This window comes from Rhinoderma darwinii, chromosome 7 (assembly GCF_050947455.1).
Source record: "Rhinoderma darwinii isolate aRhiDar2 chromosome 7, aRhiDar2.hap1, whole genome shotgun sequence".
Taxonomy (NCBI): Eukaryota; Metazoa; Chordata; class Amphibia; order Anura; family Rhinodermatidae; genus Rhinoderma; species Rhinoderma darwinii.
Window position 1 is genome coordinate 70,552,750 of NC_134693.1, and position 17,518 is coordinate 70,570,267.

Sequence of the window (17,518 nt, forward strand, 5' to 3'; positions counted from 1 at the left end):
AGCCTTCTTTACTGTGAGAACGGTGAATCTATGGAATGGTCTACCGCAGGAACTGGTCACAGCAGGGACAGTAGATGGCTTTAAAAAAAGGCTTACATAATTTCCTAGAGCAAAAAAATATTAGCTCCTATGTGTAGTGTGTTTTTACCTTCCCTTCTCCCATCCCTTGGTTGAACTTGATGGACATGTGTCTTTTTTTCAGCCGTACTAACTATGTCACTATGTCTTCAGCCTCAACTGTATATTCTTTTAAAACAATGTTGGGATCAAGTACATTGACCGAATAAATGAATACATAATTGAGAATTGAGGTTAGTCGGATAAAGAGATTTATAGCAGACTTTTCTGACAGATTTGATATTTCCTTATAGACTATGTAAATTTACCCTCTTCTTTGAGTAGATGACCCTCCCTAAAATAATCGGTGCTGGTCTTAAATACATTCCACTTTACTTTTCTATAATCATCCGATAATCAAGTAAGAGTATAAAACACACAAAAAGGTACGGTTAAAAAAAAACTAAAAAAACCCTGTTTATTCGGTATACAAAATAATTGTCTGTTCTAGGTACATGACACACAGATATGTTTAGATGAGTTTTCTGCTTGTCTTTTGGGCACCAAGTGTTATTCATATTTGGCTATTGATCCAGTATAGAGTGAAGAAATACCAGGCACCAGTCCTGCACATATTCTTAACATGTTAAGCAGGCGCTTGGCTGTACACACAACATCATCTTCATTCTGAAAAAGAATAACACAAACAAGATAAGTTCCCAACTTTTATTTTGCCATTAATAAATCATACACATGGATACACTGCATGGCAAAGCATGTTTGCTTAATAGAAATCATTCTAGGGTAAAATAGAATTGAGAATATTTTTTTACTACATAAACCCCACCCATAGAGGCCATGTCTCAATAACAGCCAGAGTGCCTCCATAAAGGGTGCCAGCAACAGAGGTCAAAAGGTAAAAAAAAATTAATTAGTTCAGAAAATATATTTAGAGGTATTAAAGCGGAATGTTTCTGAACTCCAAATACTCTGCCTTCCATACACAGTGACATAGAATTAAGGCAGTGGTAGGAAACCATAGTAAGGCAGATATCTACTATAATAATGGAGAGGCATATGGTATGTGCATCTTACAGTCTGTCAAAATTTATGGAAGTTACAGAAACAGCGGAGCATGCTTTTTTTGGTATTGATTGTAATGAAAATGTATTGTTTTACACATTAGATATACTGGAGTATATTTTGATACAGGAGTTCCCAGGGGGTCAGGGTCTTAGCCGACCGTGAGTATCCAATCATATCTGATACGACTGGTGTGGCTAACCGGCTTGATAGATGTTTGCCGCCCTGAACCGCGTACTGGTCTGCTTTAGAATCTTAGAACTCCTTTTCATGGGACAAATACTATGTAATACATGGGAATGCCCCCTCTTATTGTGACATAATGTATGTTGAACTCATAAGAGCCCATACAAATGAGTGCGGTTAACTCCATAACAGGGGCCAGGCCGGCACCTTACACTGCTTAGCAGTATGTAAATGGGAAACAAAGTTTCCCTAGAAATTGCCACCTTGATGCTACTCTATAGATACAGCATCATTTAAAATTGTTTATCTACATTGAAATTGGTTGTTAGTATGGTTTCTATGACTTCGGTGGGAGTTTCTATGAATGACCAATCAGCAGCTGTCAAACGACGACGCGTAAATGACAGGTCATCGGCACAGTACGTCGGCAAACCCATTCAAATGAATGGGCAGATGTTTGCCGACGTATTGTAGCATAATACGCCTCGTTTACGTCTGAAAATAGGTCGTGTGAACCCAGCCTTACATTGTATCCAATCAACTTTTCTCTAAACAGGAGCAGCTGGTTTGTATACAAACGGAACACATGGATCGTGGGTATGACCCTCTCCTTAGCGCCATAGCCATTTTTTATTTTTTCGTTTCTCCGTCAATGGAGTGGTGTAAAGGCTGATTTTTTGCAAGAAGAGTTGTAGTTACTATTGGCACTATTTAAATTACCATATAGTTGAAGAAAATTTCTTGGTGGGGTGGAATTGGAAAAAAACTGCGATCCCTCCGTTGCTTTTGGGTTTCGTTTTTAAGTCTTTCACCGTAAAAACGACAAACTTAACTTTAGGCCTCATGCACAATTCCATCACCGTTTTCACGGCCGTTTTTCACGGATCCGTGTGTCCATGATTGGAACAGTGTGCTTCCCGTGTGTACCCAGTGTACACTACCGTGTTTCAGTTTCCGAGAGGAAACTGAAACCCGTTCACACTATGTACACAATATCGTGAGTGCCGCACATGCTATTTCCCTGTCCAGTGGTAGTCACTGTCCAGGGTGCTAAAAGAGTTACTGTCGATCAGTGCAGCCCTTTAACTCTTTCAGCACCCTGGACAGAGACTAACGCTGGACAGGGAATATCATGTGCGGCGCTCACAATATAGATTATTAATGTTTCATTTTACCACCAATATTTTGATTTAAAATTTTTCACGATAACAAATATAATACACAATAACCACAGACACATGGTTGTACAAGAACGCAGTATAGCACATAATATACTCAGTACATAGAACTGGCATAGCGTCATAAATGGGTAACTCAGAATCATTCTAAGCACCCCCACTTTTATATAAAGTGATAACCATGCGGAGAGAGAACATACATTACAACATGTTGCATGTGGTCAACACACACAAAAAAGCCCTGAAAATAGGGCAGAAAACATATATACAGAAAATAAAATAAATAGAGTTTCAGGTTTAAATACATCAGTTTCAAACATGCATGCATTACGGGGATATACAATTCTGAGGAAAGAGATGCCAATTCTTCCAGGTCTCCACATACTGCGGGTATCTGTGATCTTTATATGCCATAATTTTTTCGTAAGCACATGTAGTATTTAGCATGTCACATATTTCCCCAACAGAGGGAAGGTTCACACTCTTCCAATACCTAGTTATCCCCAACTTAGTAGCCAAGAGGATATGTGCCACAAGTACCCTATTTTCTATAGGCATCTCATTTATTCCGAGAAAAAGAAGTGCTAAAGATGGTGATAGCTGAATGACCCTGTTGCACAGCCCAGAGAGCAGTTGAAAAATCGATGACCATAGAGGAGCGAGACAAGGGCAAGACCATAGTATATGTATGAGAGTGCCTCTGTGCCCACAGCCCCTCCAGCAAAGATCAGAAGAACCCGGGTACATACGACTCAGTTTATCGGGTGTATAATACCATCTAAGAGCTGTTTTAATAGCGGCTTCATAATGAGATACGCATTTAAAAGTAGAAGCAAGAAATTTCAAGGAGTATATCCATTGGGATACAGCAAAAGTCTGGCCTATATCCCTCTCCCAAGCAAGGAAGGGGGACGTTTTAACAAACGAGGATTTAGAGCCTAGTACAGAATAAAAGGGGTAATGTTTCATTTTAAAAAAAACAGCAACAAAAAAAAAAAAGTTACTACTTACCCAGAACTCCCTGCTTGCCTGCTTCTTCCTCCTCATGTCCGGCCTCCTGAGATGATGTTTTAGACCATGTGACCGCTGCAGCCAATCACAGGCTGCAGTGTTCACATGGAATGCCGCGTCATCCAGGGAGGTCGGACTGGATGTCAGAAGAGGGACGTGTCACCAAGACAATGGCCGGGGAACGTATGAACTTATTTTTCTTTCTAGCGCTGTGTTCCAGCACTGATCAGCAGCCTCTTCTCTCTATCAGTGCTGATAGAGAGAAGGGGCTGCCGATTAGTGCAGTGCAATATCTGACTATGTGTTTACCGCTGCCCCCCCCCCACGGCCGTTGCTAGACAACGGTTCTGTCACATACGACCAGCACACGGATGCCTTCAATGTGCCTCCAGTTTTTTTGACTGACCCATTGACATGTATGGGCCACACGGTCACGAAATCTCAGACAAAAGTAGGACATGCTCTACTTTTGTCAGAACGGAACAACGGGACCGTCAAAAAAACTGAAGTGTGCCTGGCACCATTGAAATGAATGGGTCAGGGTGCTAGGCTTCAAAAAAACAGCTAGCAACCTGAACGATAAGACTGAAGTGGGCATGAAGCCTTATTCTGCTGGTACCATATTTATTTAGTTTATATTATGTTTTACTACTTTTACACAGAAAAATCTATTTGTTAAAAAAATAATGGTTTTATGTCGCCATTTTCTGAAAGACATAACTATAGTTTTTTCATCGATTGTGCAGTATGAGGACTTATTTGTTGCAGGATGAGCTGTAGTTTTTATTGCTATATTTTGGTACATACAACTTTTTGATCACTTTGTATAACTTTCTTTTAGCACCAAAGTGACCAAAAAAACGTGATTCTGGCATTTAATTATTATTTTTTTTTTAATGCCGTTCACCATGCGAGTTAAATAATGTTATATTATAATAGTTCAGACTTTTACAGACGCGACAATACCAATTTTTTTTATTTTTTTTTAGAGTAAAAATTAGAAAAAGGGTGTTCTTTTAATATTTTTTATACACTACTGAAAACTTTAACTATTTTTCCCCCGAGCGGACTTGAACCAGCGATCATTAGACTGCTGGTACAATAGTAATGTGTCGCAGTGAACTGTAATTTTTACAGGCTCATTTTAAGTCCTGCCTGAGGCAGGCAGACCTTAACAGAAGCCGAAAGAAGGCAGATCTGGGGGCCTTCATTAGGCCCCTGGGCTGCCATGACAACTATCGGCACGCCACAATCGTGTCTCAGGGCGGGTGATAGGCTGTTGCAAGGGGCCACCCCCTGTTTCTAATGGTGTAGATGCTGTGGGCACTATTGACCACTGCAAGTAAGTGGTTAAACGGCCAGAATCAGAGTTCTCTCTTTTTCTGGCGGTTAGTGCGAGATGTCAGCTGTAATACACAGCTGACACCCACAGCGTATGGAGCTGGCTCAGCGCATGAGTCTGCTCCATACTTCAATCCCCGGATCAGGATGTACGGGGACGTACTGATGTGTAAAGTGGTTAAATTGAATAATGGTCACATTGTATCCAATCAACTCGTCTCCTTTGAGCATAAGCGGTTGGTTTGTTTACAAACTGATTTATTCCTCTTTCCTAAAGCCGTAACTTTGTTATTTTTTCATCGCCGTATGAGGGCTTGTTTTTTGCGGGACAAGTTGTAGTTTCTCATGGCAACATTTAATGTAACATATAATGTACTGGGAAACTATAAATTATTTGTGAGATGAAATGGACAAAAAACAGCGAGTGCATCATTTTTGACGATGGTTTAGCGGTGTGATGGTTACGTTTTGCGGTACAAGCTATAGTTTTTATTGATACCATTTTGGGGTAGATGCAACTATTTGATCACTTTTTATTCAATACTTTATTAATTGATTTGGGCGTTTGTTTTTTTTTGTTTTTTTTTTTACAGCGTTCACCGTGCAGGTTAAAAAGCATTATATTAGTAAGGTTTGAACTTGTACAGATGTGGCCAAACCCCTTGCATTATTTTTATTTTTATTTTTTATATTTCTCTAGGGGAAAAATTGGAAGAGGGGTGTTTTTTAAAATCGTAATATTTTTTTGTACATTAAAAAAGCTACGTTTATCACTTTTATTAATCCCCCTAGAAGAATTCAACTAGCGATTGTTGGATCACGTGCACAATATACTTCAATACTTATGTTTTGGGGGGCTGTCGGAGGGGGTCGTCACCTTTTTTCATACTGCTTAGATGTCACTGTTGCTATTGACCCGGCATCTAAGTGGTTAAACGTCAGGGATTGGAGTTCTATCCGATCTCGGCCGTTGCAGAAGTGAGGTGTCACCTAGCAGGTCAAATAACGTTCTATTGTAATAAAAGTTTTTTTTCTTTAACTTTAAAGATTTTTTTTGACACATTAACAAAAACTCTTAACTGTTTTTTTATTTTTTAGAAGTCTCCCTAGGGGACTCGAACCAGCGATCATGGCATGTTGTTAAGGAGTTAAATGGAATGCACAGTTTTTTTGGTTAAATCTGTACGACCTATGAATGGATGTTGGTTTGTGATATTGTAATATAGAAGTATAGTATATCATATACAATATTTTAAGTAGTGTAATTCACTGTTATGACTCTTGTGATTGCTTGATAGAAGTGTAACAATTGGCTATCACTCACATAAATACGTGGAATTTGTATACTGACATTTGAGCTTCAAAAAGAGCCAACCACTATAACAGGTCGAAATGTTGCTTCTATTTTACAGTGAAGAAAATAAGTATTTGATCCCTTGCTGATTTTGTAAGTTTGCCCACTGTCAAAGACATAAACAGTCTAGAATTTTTAGGCTAGGTTAATTTTACCAGTGAGAGAGAGATAATATTTAAAAAAACAAAACAGAAAATCACATAGTCAAAATTATATATATTTATTTGCATTGTGCACAGAGAAATAAGTATTTGATCCCCTACCATTAAGAGTTCAGCCTCCTCCAGACCAGTTACACGCTCCAAATCAACTTTGTGCCTGCATTAAAGACAGCTGTCTTAAATGGTCACCTGTATAAAAGACTCCTGTCCACAGACTCAATTAATCAGTCTGACTCTAACCTCTACAACATGGGCAAGACCAAAGAGCTTTTTAAGGATGTCAGGGACAAGATCATAGACCTGCACAAGGCTGGAATGGGCTACAAAACCATAAGTAAGACGCTGGGTGAGGACACAACTGTTGGTGCAATAGTAAGAAAATGGAAGACATAAAAAATGACGGTCAATCGACATCGATCTGGGGCTCCATGCAAAATCTCACCTCATGGGGTATCCTTGAACCTGAGGAAGGTGAGAGCTCAGCCGAAAACTACACGGGGGGAACTTGTTAATGATCTCAAGGCAGCTGGGACCACAGTCACCAAGAAAACCATTAGTAACCCATTACGCCGTAATGGATTAAAATCCTGCAGTGCCCGCAAGGTCCCCCTGCTCAAGAAGGCACATGTACAGGCCCGTCTGAAGTTTGCAAATGAACATCTGGATGATTCTGAGAGTGATTGCGAGAAGGTGCTGTGGTCAGATGAGACTAAAATTGAGCTCTTTGGCATTAACTCAACTCGCCGTGTTTGGAAGTAGAGAAATGCTGCCTATGACCCAAAGAACACCGTCCCCACTATCAAGCATGGAGGTGGAAACATTATGTTTTGGGGGTGTTTCCAAGCTAAGGGCACAGGACTACTTCACCGCATCAATGGGAGAATGGATGGAGCCATGTACCGTCAAATCCTGAGTAACAACCTCCTTCCCTCCACCAGGACATTAAAAATGGCTCGTGGCTGGGTCTTCCAGCACGACAATGACCCGAAACATACAGCCAAGGCAACAAAGGAGTGACTCAAAAAGAAGCACATTAAGGTCATGGAGTGGCCTAGCCAGTCTCCAGACCTTAATCCCATCGAAAACTTATGGAGGGAGCTGAAGATCCGAGTTGCCAAGCGACATCCTCGAAATCTTAATGATTTACAGATGTTCTGCAAAGAGGAGTGGCCAAAATTCCATCTAACATGTGTGCAAACCTCATCATCAACTACAAAAAACGTCTGACTGCTGTGCTTACCAACAAGGGTTTTGCCACCAAGTATTAAGTCTTGTTTGCCAAAGGGATCAAATACTTATTTCTCTGTGCAAAATGCAAATAAATATATATAATTTTGACAATGTGATTTTCTTTATTTTTTTTTTATATAATCGATCTCTCACTGGTAAAATTAACCTAGCTTAAAAATTCTAGACTGTTCATGTCTTTGACAGTGGGCAAACTTACAAAATCAGCAAGGGATCAAATACTTATTTCCTTCACTGTATGTATGAGGATGATGGGCACAATAAAATAAATTCATAGTCAATGTAGTCGTGTTGCGGTAATTTTACTTGTGATATAGGCTACTAGAAAAAGGACAAAGTGATTTTTGGCCGTCCGACCTGTGTTGCAGCCAAAGTTGCCGTGTAGTCCCAGCCAGGGCTGGCATCAGGATAGATGGCGCCCTGCGTGAAATTATCTTTCGGCGCCCCTCCCCATCATAAAAAAAGGGCCCATAAAAAAGTATAATTCCCTATATAGTGCCCCCACACAGTATAATGCCCCTTTAGTGCCCCCCACACAGTATAATAATATAATATATTCTAACCCCTTTAAGGAAATAGTATTTTATCCTCCAATCGTGCCCACACAGTATAATGCCCCCTGTAGTTACCCCAAACTGTATAATGTCCGCTTAGTTGGCTCCACACCGTATAATGCCCTCCACACCTGGCTGCCAGGGGAGGGGGCATATTGTAGATCATCCCCCGTGTAGATTGTGCCATATAGCCTCACCTGTAGACCGTGCCATAATCCCCCACCTCCTCCTTGTAGACAGTGCGATACATCCCCCCCAAAAATTTTTTACTCCCACGAGGAACGGAGCTGCTCCACGACTTGATACTTGCGTAGCCTGGCGTGATCCTGTAGCCTAGTACAGAGTCTCCCAGCCATTTCGGATTCGAGGCACCCCTGGACAAAAACATTTCCTCAGGGCACCCCTACCAAAAATTGTTTTGAGAAAGACAGAAAATGGCTAAAAACAAGCACTACACTCTTCGGGTATGTGCACACGAGAACGGTCTTTTACGTCTGAAAAGACAGACTGTTTTCAGGAGAAAACAGCTGCGTCGTTTCAGACGTAAAAGCTCCTCCTCACATTATGTGAGGCGTCTTTGATGCCCGTAATCTTGAGCTGTTCTTCATTGACTTCAATGAAGAACGGCTCAAATTACGTTGCAAAGTAGTACTTCTTTGCCGAGGCAGTCAATTTACGCGTTGTCGTTTGACAGCTGTCAAACGACGACGCGTAAATGACAGGTCGTCGGCAGAGTACGTCGGCAAACCCATTCAAATGAATGGGCAGGTGTTTGCCGACGTATTGGAGCCGTATTTTCAGACGTAAAACGAGGCATAATACGCCTCGTTTACGTCTGAAAATAGGTGGTGTGAACCCAGCCTTAGGGTATGTTCACACAGCATTATAAATTGACAGCGTTAGTTGTCTTTTTTTGGCGTTTTTTTTAAGCTGTCGAAGGCAATGCAAAAGTTGCAGGCAAAAAAGCACTCCAAACGAGCGCCACAGGTATTTTCTGCCTCCTATTAATTTCACTTGGAGGTCAGAGGTGGAAACCACTTGAAGACCATCAGCCCCCCACTCACACTAAAATGACCATTAGCCCCCCACTCACAGATTACAGCCCCCTCGTAGGTAGTGCCACACAGCCCCCTCGTAGGTAGCGCCACACAGCCCCCTCGTAGGTAGCGCCACACAGCCCCCTCGTAGGTAGCGCCACACAGCCCCCTCGTAGGTAGCGCCACACAGCCCCCTCGTAGGTAGCGCCACACAGCCCCCTCGTAGGTAGCGCCACACAGCCCCCTCGTAGGTAGCGCCACACAGCCCCCTCGTAGGTAGCGCCACACAGCCCCCTCGTAGGTAGTGCCACACTCACCCCTCGTAGGTAGTGCCACAAAGCCCCCTTGTATGTAGTGCCAGACACCCTTGTAGATGACACCCCCCCTTCCTGAAGGAGCGGAATCCCACTATGGGTGGGGATTCTGCTTCTGGACGGAGCGCTTGATGTTTCTGTCCATATATGGACAGTGACATCAAGGTCTTCTGCTAGCATGGAATCCCCGGTCACAGCGTCGGCAACGCTGTGGGCGGGGATTCTGCTTCAGGAGTTGCCCCTGATTCCATTGTCCATATATGGACAGAGAAATTAAGCGCTCTGTCCAGGAGCGGAATACCCGGCCATACAGGGTTTCCGCTTCTTCAGGGAATTACAGTGGTGCTCCTAAGGACGCAGGTACTATTGAATGTGGCGTCGCTAGCACTGTAGCAGGCTGCAAAAGCAGTAGCGACGCAACTGAGATAAGAAACGAACAGGCGGAAAGGAAGCTGCTGAGTCGCCGGGCCCGGGGGCTTCTGAAACAAGCAGGGGAAGAGAGCCAGCGCCCCCTTCCACCTGCTGGAATGATGTGCCTTTTGCACAGCCTAAAACTATACTATATATATCAATATATATGAAATAGATAGACAGGAGATAATAATCTTTATCTATATGACACAAAAAAAAAATATGCGTTTAGATAGACACATACAGATAATTATCATGATCTATATATGTAAATGCAGGTTTTTTTCGTGTCATACAAATAAAGATTATTAGTATGTCTATCACTCTCATATCATCTATATTGATGTATTGTACAGTTTTAGGCCTGATTCCCACGAACGTGTTAAACGTCCGTGGGATGGCCGTTGAAACAGCGGCCATCCCACGGACCTATGTTATTCAATGTGGCCGTTCACACAGCCATGGTTACAATGGACCGTGTGAAGGGTCCGTGAGAAAATAGTACATGTCCTATCTTTTCACGCATCACGCACCCCTCCATAGACTCTCAACTATGGGGGATGCGTGACATCGCGTCCCGCAGCGCTGAGCACGGATGCACCTCGTACATGAGACACGGCAGTTTTTCATGTTCGAGATGCGCAGTGCCTGTGTGAATCAGGCCTTAGGCTGGGGCTGCACAGCGACTTTGGCCAGAGGGTCATCAACGCTCTGGCCGGGGATTCCACTCCCGGAGGGGTCACTGACGTCACTCTCCATATATGGACAGTGACATCAAGGGCTTCGCCAAGACAGGAGTCCCCTGCATTGAAATGCATATATAGTTGACACTGGAACGTACCACAGGCCGCCCAGAACAGCGGGACACCGCCCGGAATCCGGGACTGTCCCGCTTAAACCGGGACGGTTGGGAGGTATGCCTGTCAGCTCCCCTGACATGTCCGTTTTAGTAATTACTTGAAGAGAGATAGAGACAGGCTGATAAAAGACTGCAACATGGTGCCGCCGGAGACTCCAGCTAAAGATGAGGCTGCTGAAGTGGCTGACCAAATGGAGCAATTTGCCCGTTCCGCAAGCACGTAGCCCCCAACAACATTTAGGGGCTTCAAAGATCTAGAGGACAGTGAGGATAAACCCAGGGAGGTGGATGGAATAGTACTGGCAAGATGACACCCACCCACTCTGCAGAGTGTTGCCCTGCTTCTCCTATCAAAATAGCAGAAGCTAAAAGGTTGGCAAGGACCTGTTGCAGCCCCTAACAGCCTCCCAAACCATGAACCCACTCTCAAAGACATGTTTAAGGCAGTCTTCTAGTGTAATGCTAACGCTGCCATCTTAAGGCTGGGTCCCCACGTAGCGTAAGCGCTGCGGAATTTCCGCAACGGTATTCTCTGCGGAAATTTCTTAGCATATACAGTAGCAGCAAAGTGGATGAGATTTAGAAAAATCTCATGCCCCCGCTGCAAAAAAAACCCACAGCATTAATGTTAATAAATTTACCTGCGGTGCAGAATTTAATTCTGCAGCATGTCAATTTATGCTGTGTTTTTGTTGATTTTCTGTTGCAGAACAGCAGGACACTAAGCACCTAATAGCAAATAATTGCTATTTTGATGAAGCTGGTGTTCATGACAGAAAAGTTTGAAGGGCAAGTTGTAATTGGCAATTCCTAGCGCTAGTGCTGCAAGCACAGCTTTCTTTAGTGATTTGAAACAGCTTTCAGTTTCATCAGTTATTTTTAAAAAGGCCTCCATCATTACAGGTTGCTATTAGGTTATAAAGAGGCTGCATCAGGGATGAAGCTGAAGAAATCCACTTGTGGCACTAGGAAGGTACGCAATTCCCTAACCGTAGTCTATGGGTTTACCTTGGCAAGTGCCTCCTTCCATGACATTCCCCAAACACCAGTGGGAAAGAGTGAATCAGTTGTACAAGAAGTATAACTCAACAGGTCACTGCGTCCGCACACTATTTCGGCATAGGATGTTTGTTTGCCCTTATTCTTTCTGCAAGATGTTCTGTGGCTGTTTTTTATTCGGTTGGGAAATCTTTTCAGAACAAGACACTTAGGTAGTTGAGCCACACTGTTCATGCATGACTACTTTATATTTTACCCTGTCATGCCATTAACCTATTTTGTAATATGGTTAAAAATGTAGAAATAATTACTTGGAATATGAGCGGCATGTGGGACACAACCAAAAGATATCCTATGCTTTTGTGGTTACACCATCAACCCGCTATTACGTACCTATTTGAGACACACATGAATAAAAGGCGTTGTACCACTTTTAAATGTTACTGCAATATAAGTCAGCATTAAAAAATTTATTAGTTTTGTAAATTTACCTTGTAACAAATGATCCAACGGTGAGAAATTCACTTTATTATAATGGCGCCCCCTGGTGTTTAATCAATTTAGTAATGTGCACGTCCCGCTACTGAGCTGATTAAAGAGGCTCTGTTACCAGTTTATAACTTCACTATCTCCTACCTAATCTAATAGGCGCTTTGATGCAGATAACTACTGTGTTTTTAAAAAAAATAAAAAATAACATTTATTATTGACAAAGTTATGATAATTTTGAGATTTATGCTAATTTTCTTTAAAAAACCAACTTGGCGTTCTTTTTCCCTTTCATCATGTGGGTGTTCTTAAGAAAAGTGTATGATTCTGAACAATCAGCGTAATACACTTCTCTTTAGTCCAGCTTGATTCACAGCCCAGCATGATCTCCGCTAGAATCGCGAGATCATGCTGTGACATCACTTCCTGCCGCAGGCCCTTCACCGGAGCGACGGAAGACTGACCAGACAGCCTCCAGCTGTGCCAGGACGTTTCTCCGAATCTGCAGCAGCATCATAAAGTGGTAAGTATAGAAAAACCCCTAGAGACGAGCACATCTATTTTTTACATGTGTCCCTCACGGGAACGAGCATTAGAGATTTAATTCACAGAGCAGACATCCCCCCTTGGCAACGAGCACTTGAGGGCATTACCACCAGTACACACATCCCCTTGGCAACAAGCATTTCTGGGCATTACAACCAGTACCCATAGCCCCTTGGCAACGAGCATTTAAGTGGCATTACCACCAGTACCCATACCACCCTGCTAATGAGCATTTCAGGGGCATTACCACCATTACCCATATCCCCTTGGCAACGAGTATTTCAGGGGCATTACCACCATAACAACGAGCATTTCAGGGGCATTCCCACCAATAACCATACCCCCTTGGCAACGAGCATTCCAGGGGCATTATCACCATAACACATACCCCCTTGGCAACGAGCATTTCAGGGGCATTACCACCTATACCCATATCCCTTTTGGCAACGTGCATTTCAGGGTATTACCACCAGTACCCATACCCCCTTGGCAATGAGCATTTATGGGGCAGTACGACCAGTACCCATATCCCCTTTGGCAACGAGTATTTCAGGGGAATTCACACCAGTACCCATACCCCCTTGGCAATGAGCACTTCAGGGGCATTAGCACCAGTACCCATATTCCCTTTGGCAACGAGCATTTCAGGGCATTGCCACCAGTGCCCATACCCCCTTGGCAACGAGCATTTCAGGGTATCACCACCAGTACTCTTCCCCACATGGCAACAAGCATATCAGGGGCATTACCACCATAACACATTCCTCCTTGGCAATGAGCATATCAGGGGCATTACCACCAGTACCCATTCCCCCTTGGCAACGAGCATTTCAGGGCATTACTACCAGTACCAATACCCTTTTGGCAACCAGCATTTCAGGGGCTTTACCACCGGTGCCCATACCCCCTTGGCAACGAGCATTTCAGGGCATCACCACCAGTACTCTTCCCTCACTTGGCAACAAGCATAGAAGGGGCTTTACCACTAGTACCCATATCCCCTTGGCAATGAGCATTCTAGGGGCATTTCTTCTGTGAATTACTAAAAATGTAAGGTTTTTTTTCATTTGAATGTTGAGATTTATCAATAAAAATGTTCTAATGCTAAACAATGGCTTCAACATATGGGCCAACACTTTCAAAATATAGGGGTCCTAGTGCAAACGATATTGAGCACAAAAAAAAGCAAACCACAAGTATAGACTTTGTTCTCTTCATTTTACAGATGACAATTTTATTGTTAACGCAACTGGTAGCAACTTCAAACGCAACTTCATCAAAATGCTATTGCAACCTTATTTCAAAATGCATCAAATTCAACAATTGTCAATGAATATTTATCGAGGAAGGTGGTTACAAAGAGAACAGCTCCAGCTCAAAATCCAAATAGAGAATTTGAGTTAAAAGCCCTCACAAGTATTAACACCACAACTACATCCTGCTCAACACCATATGCAAGTTTAACTTCTATAGAAAACCGTACTTCAGAAACACAAATTATTGTCTCAAAATCAGTCAGAGATGTGGAGACGCAGACAGATTTCACTATTGAAAATTCGGTCATCCTTTCCTGTGAAGAATACCTGGAAAGCATTCATCAAGGTATTGTTCTGCAACAAGAAACATCAAACATATTACATTCCACTCCATTTCATTTCCATCAAGCAGCAGCTCTTTGCAGATTTTTGAAAATGGAATTTAAGAGATATTGTGGAGCCATTCCATTCCCCCATCCAAAGCGTTAAACTGCCCCTTGAAAATGTAATGGAAATCGAAGATCTAGAGGTGGACAAGGTAAGTGGTGTTTTTCCCTTTCACAGTTGACAGTGCTGAAGAAGTTTCCAAACATGCTTCATGCTTGGTGTATGAGAATGATAGAGCGGTTTACAATTCGAAGGATCCCTCGTACAATCCATTCCTGGTAAGTGAATGCTCTTCGGAAAATACTGCCATGCGCTCCATCAATGAATCTCCTGTTGACGCCTCTTAATAGTCTTTGAAAGTTGTCTAAATGTCCCAATCAGGAAAGTGAAGTGCCAAGAAATAGATGGATGCCCTTTCACTGTAAGCAAAATTGTCAAGGAATGAAAGGGAAGTGCATTAATCATTCGTGGAATATGCACACAAGGACATAATTCTCTTCTGCTTTGGAATACTCAGCCCAAAACTGGAAGATTCTACAGTGGAAATATTTTGTTTGCATCTTCCATATTGTGCAGTGGACTCAATTTCCATAAAGTTGCAGAGCTTTGTAAGATTTTTAGACTTACAATGTTTTCAGAGAAGACCCTCTACAGCAGGGGTCTCAAACTCGGCAGGGTAAGTGGGCCGCATATAGAAAAAATGGGAAGTCGACGGGCCGCATTACTTTCAAATTTGATACAACACAAAATTATTGTTAACCCCTTAATGACCAGCCTATTTTAGACCTTAAAGGGAATGTGTCGCTAGAAATTTTTTTATTTTTTTTAGTTAAACAGTTAGTGTATAGGTGATTAAACATTGTTCTAATTTTTTTTAATTTTTTCACGAGTCAGGAAATATTATAAATTAGATTCGAATTTATAATATTTACCAGCGCTGGTCACTAGATGGAGCAATTCCCAAAATTGCAGCATTGCATGTGGTAAAGCAACCACATTGTTTTATGCTGCAAATTTGAGAAAACTCACTCGCTCTAGTGAGCTCTCAGAATCCCCCCTCCTTTATCCTGGCTAGTGCCGGGAGAAACGAGGGGATTGAACGGTCAAACCTCCTACACTGTGTGTCGCCATTTTTTGAGCTAACACACAGTGTAGTAGGTTAACATACAGTAGTAAACACACAGTAAAACACGTACATACACAGACCTAACTTACCTGCTCCTGCTGCCGCCGCTCCCTCCGGTCCCTCCGCTCCGTCTGCTACCTCCGCTCCAAGTGCACAAGTCTGGAAGCCGCGACCGGAAGTAGTAATCTTACTGTCTGGCCGCGACTTCCGGTCCACAAGAAAATGGCGCCGGACGTCGCACCGTTCAATTTGGACTGTGTGGGAGCGGCGCATGCGCCGTTCCCACACAGACGGCGTACAGGATAGTGGATGGAACGGGCCCCGTTCGCATTCACTATGGGACTGTATGTGCCGTATTCCATCTCTGTATGTGTCGTTAATCGACACATACAGAGATGGAAAAAAAAAGGGCAGCCCCCATGGACAAGAAAAAGTGAAAAAATAAAAAAAAAAGTAAAACACAAATAAATAAAAAAATGTTTAATAAAACACTAAAAGCAAATTGGTCTAAAAACATTTTTTTTTCGTGACACTGGTCCTATTTTTTACGTTTTTCCATCGTCGCATTCTAAGAGCTATAACTTTTTTTTGCGTCGACATAGCTGTGTAAGGTTTTGTTTTTTGCGGGACAAGTTGTATTTTTTAATAGCACCATTTTGAGGTACATATTATTTATTGATTAACTTTTATTAACTTTTTTTGGGGGGGGGGGAATAGAAAAAAAATCTGAAATGTCGCCACTCTTTTTTGCGTCCTAAATCTATACCGTTTACCGTGTGGTATAAATAACACAATAAGTTTATTCAGCGGGTTGTTACGATTGCAACAATACCAAATTTATATAGTTTGTGTATGTTTTACTACTTTTACACAGTAAAAACGCTTTTTTTTCAAAATTATTTGTTTTTGTGTCTCCATATTTGAAGAGCCGTAACGTTTGTATTTTTTCGCCGATGCAGTTGTAGGAGGGCTTTTTTTTTGCGGGAAGACTTGTAGTTTTTATTGGTACCATTTTAGAGTAGATGCGACTGTTCGATCATTTTTTAATCACATTTTTTTAAAGTCAGGATTCACAGAAAACAGCAATTTTTGATTTCATTTTTTACGGCGTTCACCGTGCGTGTTAAGTAATGTAATAGCTTTATGGTCGGGGTCCTTACGGACGCGGCGATACCAAATATGTGTAACTTTTTAACTTTATTTTGTTTTTTTAATAGTAAAGCAGTTTGTAAGGGGAAAAAGTGGGTTTTTCACATTTTTTTTTTATTAACTTTATTAAACTTTTTTTTAAACTTTTTTACTAGTCCCACTAGGGGACTTTAATATGCGATCCTCCGATCGCTATTATAATACACTGCAATACTTCTGTATTGCAGTGTATTATGCCTGTCCGTTTAAAACAGACAGGCATCTGCTAGGTCATGCCTGCGGCATGATCTAGCAGGCATTCATTACAGGCAGATCTGGGGGCCTTTATCAGGCCCCCGGCTGCCATTGGAGACACAGACACTCGGCGATCGTATCGCCGGGTGTCGGTGGGAGAGAGAGGGAGCTCCCTCCCTCTCCAAAACCACTCAGATGCGGTGCTCGCTATTGAGCACCGCATCTGAGGGGTTAAACGGGTGAGATCGATTCTAATATCCATCTCACCCGGCAGAGCAGGGACGCTCCCAGCCCTCAGCTGCCTCTGGCAGCTGAGAGCAGGGAGATTTGACAGCTCCCTGCTCTGTTTACTTATTCCGATGCCGCGACGTAAAAAGTCTATGGCATCGGAATAAGGCCCGTCAGTGACCGACGTAAAAAGACTATGGGCCGGTCACTAACGGGCTAATAAATTACTTATTTGAACTACTATAACACTATATTACATTACTATAAAATTAATACTACATTACTATAATAATACCGCTAGGTTTAAAAT

General features: G+C 42.3%; 1 protein-coding gene across 3 annotated transcripts in view; it reads right to left on the bottom strand.

Annotated features, from left to right (window-relative positions):
- Positions 1–504: 504 nt before the first annotated feature.
- The window catches only part of CENPM (centromere protein M), a 158,366-nt gene continuing 141,352 nt past the window's right edge, over positions 505–17,518 (bottom strand). For 2 of the 3 annotated variants that reach the window (XM_075832276.1, XM_075832275.1), the window contains one exon: positions 505–744. In XM_075832276.1, the coding sequence (XP_075688391.1) occupies positions 628–744 (117 nt within the window). In that variant the 3' untranslated portion in view covers positions 505–627. The remainder of the gene's footprint in view (positions 745–17,518) is intronic. The other variant, XR_012849847.1, reaches the window with a different exon arrangement.